Here is a 12789-nt window from a genome sequence, read left to right as displayed (position 1 = left end):
CCTTACATTAAAATAAAACACATCAGGCTTAATTAACACATTCCTGACATCACTTTTTTACAGAATGATGCAGCAGAAAGAAAACATTACTATGTTGAGTAAAATAACATAAAATACTTATACGAATGCTGTCCCTTCACTGACCTGCTCATAAAGTGACATAGCAAACTTCTGATGCGTGATGCAAGACTTTGAAGTGCAGGCATCTGTCTCCTCAGGCACAATGTGCAGGTGGATCCTCTCCAGTATGTTTTCCTACGACAGAACAGGGGATCTATCAGGTATGAGGCAAATATTTCCAACTCCTTTCTTGGAAAAAGAAAAGCTCTTTGCAATTACCACAGGCTATTTATTTTTGTTTTTTTTTACTCCAATACACACATTACCCAGAGCTAAACTGCAGCGCAATGGGACACAACAATTTGAGAGTCTTTCCGTAAAACCTAACATTGCAAGGAAACACATTTAAAGAGCAACACCATTTTAGCTCCCTCTTGTTTCTATGGAGCACTGGTGAGTTTATAAAATATTAAGGGCTGCGAGGTAGGCCTGCAAAAGGTTACAGGCACAACTTCACAGCCTGTTAATATGGCACCGGCCAACTCTTCATATAAATTCTACCCCGGCGTGCTGCAGCCAGTGCGTCACATGGCAAACACTCGAGGCAAAGATCTTTGCCAGATTAAGAAATAAGATTGTCGGGAAAAGATAACAACTTTGACACGTTAGCTTCAGTTTTAGTGAAAAGTTTACTGGTGATGTTTTGCAGGAAGGGAGTTTGCAGACAGAAAACACATACATAAGTTTTCTTTGCATTTAAGTGGTAGGTTTGTGGCTATTCTCTTCTTTGGAGGGAGTAAATGCTCACACTTGTTACCCAGTGTTCACATACAGTACAGTGCATTCCACTTCTGTTCCAGAGGAATAAGCTGCTCGCCTTTGTTTATCCATTGCTGTGTAATTGAACTTCCTAAGAGGATAAACAGTGGCTGTGGGATAAAATCAGGATACATCTGTGCTCGCTGGGTCTACTGTCATTAAGCAGAAGTTATCAACGTAATTAAGCCTGATGGACAAAAGAAGACATGGATGGAGAATAAAGCTGCAGCGTCTGTTTTGTGTTTGTTGGTTGGACTCGAAATAAAACTGGAACAAAATAAACAACAAAAAAAAGAAAAGAAAATTAAACTGCAGAACAATGCTTTGCTTTGCCAAAAAAAGAGCCGATATGTAAAAATGATGAAGGATGCATGAAATCGACTAGTGCCAAAAAAAAAGGGGGAGATTCAAACACAGCGTCTTTAGCCCTTATATAACCTGTCATGATAATATTTAGAGGCAATGTGGCAGGGGTTGATGGGAGGGGAAGGGAGGGACAGAAGCTCTTTCAGTGACCTCGCCAAACAGTTTGTTGCAGCGCATTCCCCCGAAACTGTGTGGCAGCGTACCGCATAAACATACACACATCCCCTCTCCATACACTCGTCTCACTCCCCCCAGGAGAAGCTGGGGTTGCCACAGGAACTTACAAAGCACTCTGCGGCATCATCCATGAAGCCCAGCTGGAAGCGCTGCTCGTCCTTAAAGGTCTCTGCCAAGGCGTGACGCAGGTTGTCAGAGGGCAGGGCTCGCTCCCGGCTGTGCTGGAACTGGGAGAAAATGCCCTGAAGAAGAGAGCAAGGACTTGTTTGCACGTGGACTGTGGGACATTGTGTTTGTTAAAAGCATTTGTGTCACAATCGCTGCTGAATACACAATGGTCTCAATAAGTGACTAAACAAGTTGCAGAATCTACAAAACCAACAGACTACACAGTTTCTTCTCAGTGTTGGCTCCTATCAAACATTCTGACCTCCCCCTACCTTTAATGCACAAAAGATGCACGACTCTCCTAAACAGAAGTGTCCAGGAAGCTGCCTCAAACTGCGTCTGAAGATGTCCAGCTGCCATAGTACCTATACAAAGGAAAGAGGAGGGCGTCAGGAGTTTTGTAACTAACATATCTTAATTAATACCCTTGTATTGGAGCGTTTCTTATAAATATTAAAGCAAAAAAAAGGCATCAAAACATGAGAAACTCCAAGGCTCATCTTTTTAAACATGTTGCCCTTTTAAAAATAACAAAGAATAAGTACAGAAGCATTTTTTAAGCGAACGGATGAGGCGGTATTTCTTATGTAAGGCATGTGGACATTGGGGAAACATCTACAAGGTCACGACAATGAGCACTGGGCGACAGCAGCAACTTGCTCACAGAAACAAAGCCCGGAGGTAACGATCATCTTCACCCAGCTCATCGTCGGTTGTCTCACCCACTGAGTCACAGTCTCAGAGGGTGACTTCACTGTGTGGCTGACTGCAGTGATGAACTAACTCACCAGCCAGTATCCCACTAGTCAAAAGAAACCTTCAAGTGCATCAATAAACTGCTGGGAAGCTCTGACAGATTTAGACAGTGACTAAGCTTCGAGCGGTCTCTGAATAAGCGATGGTCGAATCTTAGAGGGTGGAACGTGCACCGCTCCTAAAGGAAGGGAGCAACAAGTCAATAATTACAAGCTTACGAGCGCTAAAATAAGTTTGGAGCAACTTATAATTTAAAACAATTAAATATGATACTTTCTGCAATCATTACTATTTTGTGCAGCTTTGAATATTTTAAGCAAAGAAGGTATATTTGTACAAGATTATATTCAAAATGATACATTCAATTATTACTGGTTCATGAAGATAGGGCCATATAACAGACTCTGGCCTCACTTCCTTTGTGTTTTTGCATTGAGTTTAAGATTTTATTGATCCACTGATTCTTTTGAAACCTTACACAACCAAGCCCCTATGTATATAAAGGATTTACTAACTCCCTGTGAGTTTGCGTGCCATCTTAGATCAGTGAATAATGGTCCTGTGGAGTCTAATTGGTGCTTTGGCAATTTCATTGCTATTTAATTTCATTCTTGTTTTATCTTTTATCACATTGTAACTTTGTTCGGAAAAATACTTTACAAACCAAGCTTATTATTTTTTAATAAAATTAACAATACTAAGAATAATTGACAGAGCAGACCTACCTGCACAGCGCTGTTGAGGAAGCAGCTGTTCTGGCCCGGCTCATTCAGCAGTCCTTTGGTCGGGGCCAGAGACAGCATGCTCCCCGGCTGGTAAGATTTCCCCAGATTGCCCCCCGGCTTCCTGAAGAACTTGACCCATGCCATTGGATAGCGGGGTCTGCCTTCGGACAGGTGGGATGGTCAGATGACAGGGCAGGTCGGGGCTGGGATCAGATCCCTTGGGCCCCCCTGAGGAAGTGAGTCCCCAACAGTCTGGGGCTACGTTATTCCACAAGCTGTGACAGCTGTCCTGCTACACATGGGCCTCTAGTCCATTGCTGCGGCTCATGTAGAAGATTCTTTTACTCAATCTGCAATTCGAAGGTCGTTCCCGTGCAAAAAAAATAAAATAAAATAAAAGTCAGTAAAAATAAAATTACAATCCAAGTCTTTGTTTTGGGAAACCTCTGATGATCGGCGGTCTGATACTGTTGACGAGATGTGTATTGACCACGCAGGAAGACACCTCATTCATCCTGTCGTCTTGATGGCTTTGCACAAAGCTTTCCAACAGCTTCACTAGAGATGGTGAAAACTGTATCCAAATGTTGGTCCTGGTGCTATTGAAGATAATCAGCTGCAGTCAGTCTTCACTTTAAGAGGTTCACCCATGGTGAAGTTTTATCCAGGCTGGGCTGTGTTAGAGAAAGAAAGAAATGAGAGTAAATAAGAGTTTAACATTTACAGAGATGATTTTCAGATTCCTGCTTTTCCTGGCAACCCTTTATTGTTTTTTTGTCTGTTTAATTGCTCTTTTCACTGAATGTTTTCATACAAGAATGAGGAAGTGGTTTTACAATAACAGAAATATATTATGCATCTCACAGTGCTGCTTCAGTGTTCTGGGTTAGATGTCAAACTGGACCTTTCAATATCCTGTCCACAAAGCTTATACATTAACTTTTGCAAAACACCCTTTGCACTTGAGGTGTGTCAAGTGTGTCAAAGTTGCACATCAACATAAACAGATATATTTCAATTTCTTAAAAAATAGGGACAATAATACTTGCAAACTGTACATTAGGAATACAGAGAGTAGAAAAATACAACACAGCAGTAACACTCAATCGACAGTGAAAGTGCTGTTAGGTGCAGCTTGACTCCATTCGCTTCCAATTACTGGTGCTCAGGAGAAATAAACCACTGACAGTACCTGCTGTAAAGATCCACTGTCACTACTGACAACGGTCTTCCCAATCTCTCGGTATTGATACATGCAGAGCGCTGTCTATGCCAGTTCTCAATATTGATCGCTCAACCCACAGTGCTACAATCCCCAATTACACCAGATTTTCAGATTCATTATTTAATCTCAAATACATCAGCTACAATAACAAACAGCCGTCACGAGTCATCAGAGGCTCAAATCCTTAAAAAAGATCAGATAAAAAATAAAAAACAAACTATGTAGCCTTAGATCTCGTAGGGAAGTTTGGGTGTAAAGTTGTTGTTCAGCAACTCACTGTGCCTGACATTGTCATTCTTAAATAAACAAGATAACAAAAGAGCAACAGCCTGACCTAATTCTTAACACAGGTCCAGCAGTGGAGGGAAAATATAACAAACCACTGAAGATGCAGTTCAATTTATGAAACCTGCAGCCCATGCATCTTTAAACAATATAATGAGTAACACCGACAACATTTGCAGTGAATGTGCACCGTGCACCGATGAAAGCAGCGCTGAACACAAACGACTCGGAGGGGTTTGATGGATGAATATGCTTGTGCTGAGTGAGGTGGAAGGATGCTGTGTCTAGCTTATTACATTAGCGCATGCAGACACAACGTGTATTTGGATTTTTATAGGATATTCTTTTATGTCATTCTAAATGATTACAAAGCTGGAAGTGTGAGTATATGGTAAGCTGAGGTTGTGGCAAAGCAGATGTACTTCAAGCCCACGAAAAAAAGTACAAAGAAGCAACAATGAGCCATAGTTTCCTTGTGTGATACGCGGTGATTCATCCAGCTTTCGTCCCTCACACCTAAAAAAAATAACCTCAAAGAAAATAAAGCCTCAAACATTTTGTTATTCGGAGTGAGGACAAAAATACTGCCCTACTTTGTAAGAACAATGAAACTTCCCTCTCGTAGCGGTCTCCAGATTAGAAACCAACAAAGTTTCAGCCAAAACCAGTCCGACAACATTGCCATCCTGGTATTTCAGGAATCCTCAACGGATGGTGATGTCGCAACACTGTAAAGTCACAGTAGCTTAATGGTGCAACCTGAAGTTCCGTATTAACATGACGCATTCACAGGCAGCTCTGCATGATTTGTACAACAACATGTGCTCGTCTGTACAAAAAGAACTCCATAACAACAGCATTCCTCTGAGCCCAGTCCAACTCGCAGTTGCCCAAGAGCAGCTTTTTTCGGATTAGTTTCGGGGGTGGAGGGACAAGTGGAAAAGTGTAGACATCCCAACTTTACCTGCCCCAACATGTTGGCACTATATATACATACGTGTCTGTTAAAGCTGTCTCCAAGCACGCATGGACACATCCATGTAGGCATTTAATACAATAGAATCAATATTACTCACATTTCTTTGACAGGAGGAACTGCTTACAAGTCAGGAGCTTGAATACATTTCTTTAATCCATCATTCCTTTATCAGAATAGGATTATTATAACTGGAATTTACTGCATACCTCTGCCATCAACCCCCTTTTAATTCAATAAAGTCGCACCAACTTGCACAAACTCAAAAATATCTCCCTTAATGTGGTTGATTTGTTTTTATCATGATCTATGGATTATTACCTGGGAATGTGGTCTCAATGCTACATAAAGAGATTAAAAACTGCCTGGATACGCACCAAAAAGTTACTGGGTCTCCTTCTTGTTCCATTCCCCACTCTTCCACCAAGTCTCAATACAAATCGGTTCTGTCGTTTTTGCGTAATCCTGCTAACAGCCAAACAAACAGCAATAAAAACATGACCTCCCTGGCAGAGTATCTTATCTGTTCTTATTGCAGGGTGTCAACAATCACTGCGGTTTGCTACTCACTCCAGGTCAAACTAAACACTGATCCAGGATACAAATCACTTATTCCTACAGTTAAAGAATAGTATTTACTACCATGTTTTAAAGAGCAATACCACACAGCCCCAGGTCCCCCAGTATTCAACGTCTGTCAGTCTGATGGCACAGAGAATGAAGCATCCTTTGCATTGCGACACTGCTGACAACGGCGGAAGCAAATATTTTAAACTGTATAAAACTCTCTGCTCCTTGATTGCATTACGGCGGTCCAGCTGAAAAACTGCCAACCTCACTTACGCTAAAGTATCTTTTAGTCTGAATGAAATTGCTGACCACAATTCAGAGAAGTGATTTCACAAGATGATGCTCTGTGGCTTTGAGGCAAAGGGCATCATTTCTACACAGAGGGGGGAAACCATATCAGTTTTCCTTTAAGCATGTTTGCCTGCAATTAACAATAACATTACTGTCACTGTCACTTAGTTTTCATTTGTGATATGATCAGACCAAGTTTCTCAATGTCAGCATGTCGGCAAACACATTTTTAGACTATAAACTTGCCGAGTTACAATCCAGAGTAGTTAAAGTGGCACATGCTGTACCTGACTTGTGTTGTAGGGATGCTGACGACAGAGTGATAAGTTATAAAGTATGGAAATTGTCTGCACGGGTGGCTATGCAAACATGAACATTATTACTGCAGTTCATATGCAGATGTTTTAGAATACAGAATTCATTTTACAAAGGTAGAAATAGATCATTCATAATGAATTGCAAATGAAGGCAGTTTCTTTTGTTTACAAACCCAGGTGGAGAAAATGACTCAACTGGTTGGTTACAACACTGTCCAGGAGCCAGGATTACATCACCGACTCATGTAACTCAAGGTGGCTGTTGACACCCTTCCGTTTCAAGTGTTTGTGGTGAATATTATAATTTTCTTCAGGAAAATCTTTACAAAATTCAAGTTGTTTTTGTTTCTTTTTTACTTTAAACCCACGTGGCTTCATTTTGACAGGTAACAAACACGAGCCCATGTTGATTTGATATTGACACTGAGGAGCAACGGACTGTTGACCCTTTTTCAACTCAGTTATATGCAGCTGGGTTCAGTCACATGCAACATTTTAATATGAAGAGCAGTGTATTTGATATGAGATAAGATGTTATCGTAAATCCCTGTGGGTGAAATGAATACTCAGAGGTTAAATATATATATATATTAAAATATACATAAATAGTCTAAGCACAGCAAAAGGCACCATTATAAAGAGCTTAAAAAGGGCAAAAATCTAAGACCAAAAGGAATAGAATGCTAAGTGTGTGAAAATATTACATATGCTTTCTTTTTGTCATTTTAGTGGAAACATAACCATAATTAGAAGTATTTTTAAAACATTTAACTGTTTGCTGGAAAGTTGTTCTTTTTTTAGTGCACTGATTATTTTCAGAGTATAAATATCCACTCTTTGTTTTGTTATTTAACAGTTAATCACTTCCTATCATTAAAGGCATGGCGATACTTTGTATTTACATGATTTCATAACAGTAAGTATATAAAAAGTATTTTCTGATCACAAAGTCACTTCAGGTTCTGAGGGGCTGCGCTGACAGAACTGTAGAGCAACAGGCTGCACTGAATCATCAGACACATAAAATAATGAAATTAATATGTATATTTTATGAATGAATCACTACTCACTGACAATTTGGTAATGGTCCTTTTGTATGTCTGACAGTGGGACACTGAATATATCTCTGATTTCCATGTCTCTGTATCCGTTTCTAAAAAAACCTGTGCTCCTTGAGAATTCAACGTGAATGTGTTATTTTTCCCCCCGATATTTATGAGTTAGTGGAACAATTCAAACCACAGTAAATTTACAAAATGTTACTGCTTCACACTGATCCTACGCAGGGACAGAGCCTGTATCTTTACAATTTAAAAGCCAAACAACTTAATGTCACTGTCACCCCTGATCTGCCCCAAAATAAAAAAGGCGACAAAAACATCGTAATATTGTCCCTGGATAATATACAGAAATGAATTACAGGTACAAAACAAAATCTACGTCTCACTGCATTATGGAAGTCTATAGTATAGATCTGACTAGAGGCCAAACAAAAGAAGTCATTTCACTTTTTCCTCTCAGGAGCACCAGTACAGGAAGTCCAGTCTTCCTTTGTAAACAAAGGCTTGCTCGGTCTTGTCAAGCAAAGTACAAAACTGATTTCTTTTCCCTTTGTCATAAGGGAAAAATGCTCGGGCTAGCACCTCGGAGCAATCAGCCAAACAGTGTGTTGTGCCTCAGCAGCTCTGACAAGCTCGGGGAGCTGGTGAGATGTGGACGTGCTCGGTGTTACGGCACGGGGAGCCCGATGCTATAATTTATCTATTAGTGATCTGTTGATGGATAGCCTCATTAAGAATGATTCAATTGATCTCCTTTATATGGTAATGCCAAGAGCAGTTGATGAATCAATCCGTGGGAAATTGAGTCACCCTAATTCAGTGTCTATAAGATGTAAAATTAGAAACACGTCGTGGGAACGGCACACGAACAGACGGAGTACTTGATACATATAAAGAGGCCTTTGTCAGACTGATTAAGCTTGAAATTTCACTTCCTAAAACACAAAGTTGGTAATTCCCTCAACCCTTTCAAATAATTATTTTAATCCAACTCGTTGAGCAAACACAATGTGCTCCAAAGCACAGCAAAACTTTCCACCTCTCTAAATATTCAGAGAATTTATGAGTTAAGTCGAGGTGCAGTCTTCCCTTCACTCGAATGCAAATCGATGCCATCAAGATGGTGTATTATCCACCTGCATGACAGAAGAGTGTTTCTCCTCATCTGGTGTCTTTTAAATAGAAAGTCTGCTGTGCTGTGGCTTGGCTTGTTAACACAAAGCTGGTGTATAGCTGCCACAGTGTGTGATTTAAGAGAACATGTCTGCGTTCAGAGGTGTTACGTGTAACAAAACAGAATCGGCATCTGTCCCATCACGGCAGCGCTGCCTTTTACACAGACATCAATTGGGCTCTGTGTCTACCTCCACTAATGGCTTCTAGATGGAAAAACAATGTCCATCCGTTCTGCGTTTGTACTTTTTACACAGAACCGCAAAGTGATATAAGAGCGCAACAATTCCGGTGTGAAAAAGGCGGCTTCTGACTCACTGTTTAAAAATGGCTTTTGTTACAGGGAATTAGGTTCAAAGTCTGGCCTTTTCAAAAAGTTTTTTAAATGCCAAACTTTGAGTAAAATAAAGATTTGTTTCCCTGTGCATGACACATCAACTTATAACAAAACAAAAACACAATTCTTGAGTCTTGAGACAAAACCTCAGCGCTTTGTCGTGTCATACCTTGACAGTTAAATATGAGGGGGAGAAAAAAAACAACCTATTTCTACTTCTTTCACACCTCCAGTTGAAAAGCCCACGCAGTTTTTTTGGGGTGAAACACATGAACTTGAATGTCTGCCTGGCGACATAAATAGATATGTAGAATCAAGATAGACTGTTGCTAGAGAAACGAAGAAGTTTGAGATACAAACTTGTATCGAAAAATAACTCTATGAGCGACCTTTTCGGGTGATTTCTCAACTATTTGTAACGTCAGAAAAAGCTGAAAGAACTGAATAAACACCGCTGAACAAATTAACTGATTATATTTAATTTGTTGTTAGAAATTGCATTTTTAAGGTTCTGCTCTACTTCCGTTCTGTTAAATTTTCTCTTGCAAAGTTACAACCGATGAATAGAAACCATTCAGGCCGACACTAACATTTAACAAGTGGACGATAACTGACTTTATTATGCCTTGACTTAGCCTTAGTTCTCTATTTTGGGTGCAGTCGTGCAAACTTCTCAGAAGACTGACTCATATTTAGATAGAATGAAGTCACGTCTCTTTATAAATGTTATCTCACAGCATTACTTTGTTTGGAGTTTTTATTATAAAGTGACTAGCGTGTCTGACATGAGAACGAACATTTCCTCTCCACCGTTGACATCATGTTTACATTTTCTTGAATTTAGCGCACCGGTTTTCCCCGATTTCCCCCCCAAGTTATTCTGTTTAACTTGATTTAGAGTTGAGACAGGGTAAACAGGGAGAAGTCTGAAAATACTCAAGAGTGTTAGAATATGCAGCCACTGCACAGGGGGGGGAGGAGGAGGAGAAGAAGCAATAAAACGTGACCCTGCGCTCCAAAGCCCTGAAACAACACTGAAACTGTAAAATTCCTTACGGGCTGCAGACATGGTTTTAAGCCTCGGGGCATCAACGCAACGGCCGGTTCCTGTGTGGGCTTCCTGCTCGGAGGCTCGCCGCTTTCTCAGCACATGGTCACCACGTTCAACTGCGTGCAGCTTAAGAGGTCACCTACACTGCACTGAGTCACCCATTATTCCTTGCAGCGTCCAACAGAGGAAAAGGGAGAACAAAAGCGCATGTTCCTGGATCCCATACTGAGTGAAATACAACATCCGCCTCTTAGCCCTCAAAATTGCTTCCTTAATTTCCTCCCACTTGACTATGATGATGATGACCACCACAATCATCGTGTCCTCTCCAAACCCCTGAATCAAGCCTGATCAACACAAAAGGGAAGAATAGGCCAACGATACCTCATAAAAGTGCACTTCTTCCAAGTTTGCTCCTTGACACGCTCGCACACAAACAAAACAAAAAGAGGTGACACAAGGCTTTTCCTGTCCAAACTGGTTCTCCGGCATGCCTCCGTACTGACTTCGCCATCGCCGGGTCCTGGAGGAAATGTTCCACAAGCATGACTGTGAAGGATGAGTGTGCATGATGTTTATAGGGCTGATGAGCTCACTCCCTCGTCATCGCTGTGCTTATGGGGCTGAGGTCTGCCGCTCTGGATTGGGGGGGGGGGGGGGGGGGGTCTTATCACTGGAATGAATTAAAGAGGGTGGGGAGGGGGGTGGGGAACCAGTTCACTGGGTGCAGTGGATGAGGTGAGGTGGAGGCTGCCAATTAGTTTCCAATGAGATCCTATAAACTTCAGAGTGGTTTTGGGCAGACGTACAGAGGAAGGGTGTGCAGCAATTACACAACCTCTCAGTCCAAGTAGCAAAACATGGCAGGAGGCTTAATGCGGTTGTGATACAACACTAAAGAAATATGTATTTTTTTACACAATAAAAAAAAAAAAAGCATGTAAATGTATTTAAGAGTTTAAAAAAAAACACAATTCAATGAGAGTGAGGTGGAAATAAAATGTAAACACAGGAGGAGCTAGCACTTTAGCCTTATTTTGCTGTTAGCTAGCTACACATTAATTTTACATGACAAAAACAACACAGCTCGACTTGTAGCTAGCTGTCAACAACAACAACAGTGGGACCAGGGGGTGGGTGGGGGGGAGACTTTCACGAGAAGACACCGGCGGTAAGTTACACGAATGTGTTTTTAAACATGTCGCACAACACATCCAGGAACTCCAGGGGGGGCTCGGCGAGGCTACGTGACCGAGGGGAAGAGGCTAAAACTCGGCCTACCTGGTTTCCGACTTACCTGTGTCTCCAGGTTCGGCGACATTTCCGCCCCCACGTTCTCTCTCTCTCTCTCTCTCTCTCTCTCTCTCACACACACACTCACACACATACACACACGTAAAAACCAGGAAAGTTTTGAGGAAGTCAAATGAATTGAAAGGAAACAAACTCACCTCAGTTTGTGGATTGTGAAATAATAATTTTGAAAAAATGCCGGTGTGGGGGTGAGTTAGTTTCCCGGTTGAGTTTCGGTCGAGAACGCGACTTCAGGCTGGAAGCGGCAACACCGAGAGAAGCAGTGAAGCGGCGGAAAACTTCACTCTTCCTCCTTCACCTCCTCCTCTTTCTCTCTTTTACTCTCTTTTCCCGATTCTTTTCCTCCTCCTCCTCCTCCCAGGAGATTCCCGACTTGTTCCTCCGCAGCAGCAGCAGCAGCTGCGTACGTCCACTTGCCGTAAATCCCCCCGGTCAGTGGCGGGCGAGGCGTGCGCTTCCCTCCCCGCTGCGGCTCGCTGGTGCGCGGCGGTAGTGGCTCGCTCGACTTCGGCACCTGAAATACTGGATTAGAGATGTTTTCTGCGCCGAGATGTCAAACCCCGCCTCTTCAACACTGTATTTACTGCAGTCTGCCATGCTACTGTACAGCGCGCACACACACACACACACACACTCCAGCAGTGGTTTGCACGGTGCCAACTCTGCTGGCAGCCTCGTTAATGTTGCTTTATGGTGCAGGGGGCTTGTGCAGCTCGCAGCTTTTTGTTAGTTTGCACTTCTCCCCTGCGAGCGATGTTTGTTCCATCGCTTATCAAAATCCACTGAGGATCGTGTGTGTGTGTGTGTGTGTTTGCAGAGAGATGCAATAGAAACGTGCTGGGCAATGATTAAGCAGAAGGTGTGGATGATTCACCTGCAGCCACACCACCACCACCACAAATATGTGTTTAGTAATAATTATGAACTAACTGGGAAGTGATGTAAGGGTCGAGTTGAACCCCAAACACCATCCAAATCATTTTTTCCTTCATTCTTATTTGGAGTTATTATATAAGTCAAAAATACGTGGTGTGGATTGTATCTTCAAGGAGGTTTATTACATAAGTTAAATGTTTATAAGTATATTTTAGTGGAGATATTCATTTATTTTCCAAAAA

At 41.7% G+C, this 12789-nt stretch overlaps 1 protein-coding gene across 1 annotated transcript in view; it reads right to left on the bottom strand.

The window, feature by feature from the left end:
• LOC117751780 (inactive ubiquitin carboxyl-terminal hydrolase 53-like) overlaps window positions 1-12413 on the bottom strand; it is a 33067-nt gene extending 20654 nt beyond the window's left edge. Inside the window, exons 1-5 of the mRNA XM_034568689.1 lie at window positions 11809-12413; window positions 3072-3745; window positions 1863-1955; window positions 1530-1664; window positions 145-255 (exon numbers count right to left, since the gene is read on the bottom strand). Of these exons, the coding sequence (XP_034424580.1) occupies window positions 145-255; window positions 1530-1664; window positions 1863-1955; window positions 3072-3215 (483 nt within the window). The 5' untranslated portion in view covers window positions 3216-3745; window positions 11809-12413. The remainder of the gene's footprint in view (window positions 1-144; window positions 256-1529; window positions 1665-1862; window positions 1956-3071; window positions 3746-11808) is intronic.
• Window positions 12414-12789: the final 376 nt, after the last annotated feature.

This window comes from Hippoglossus hippoglossus, chromosome 18 (genome assembly GCF_009819705.1).
Source record: "Hippoglossus hippoglossus isolate fHipHip1 chromosome 18, fHipHip1.pri, whole genome shotgun sequence".
NCBI lineage: Eukaryota > Metazoa > Chordata > Actinopteri > Pleuronectiformes > Pleuronectidae > Hippoglossus > Hippoglossus hippoglossus.
The sequence above is the reverse complement of the archived record's forward strand: the minus strand, read 5'-3'. Positions and strand labels throughout refer to the sequence as shown.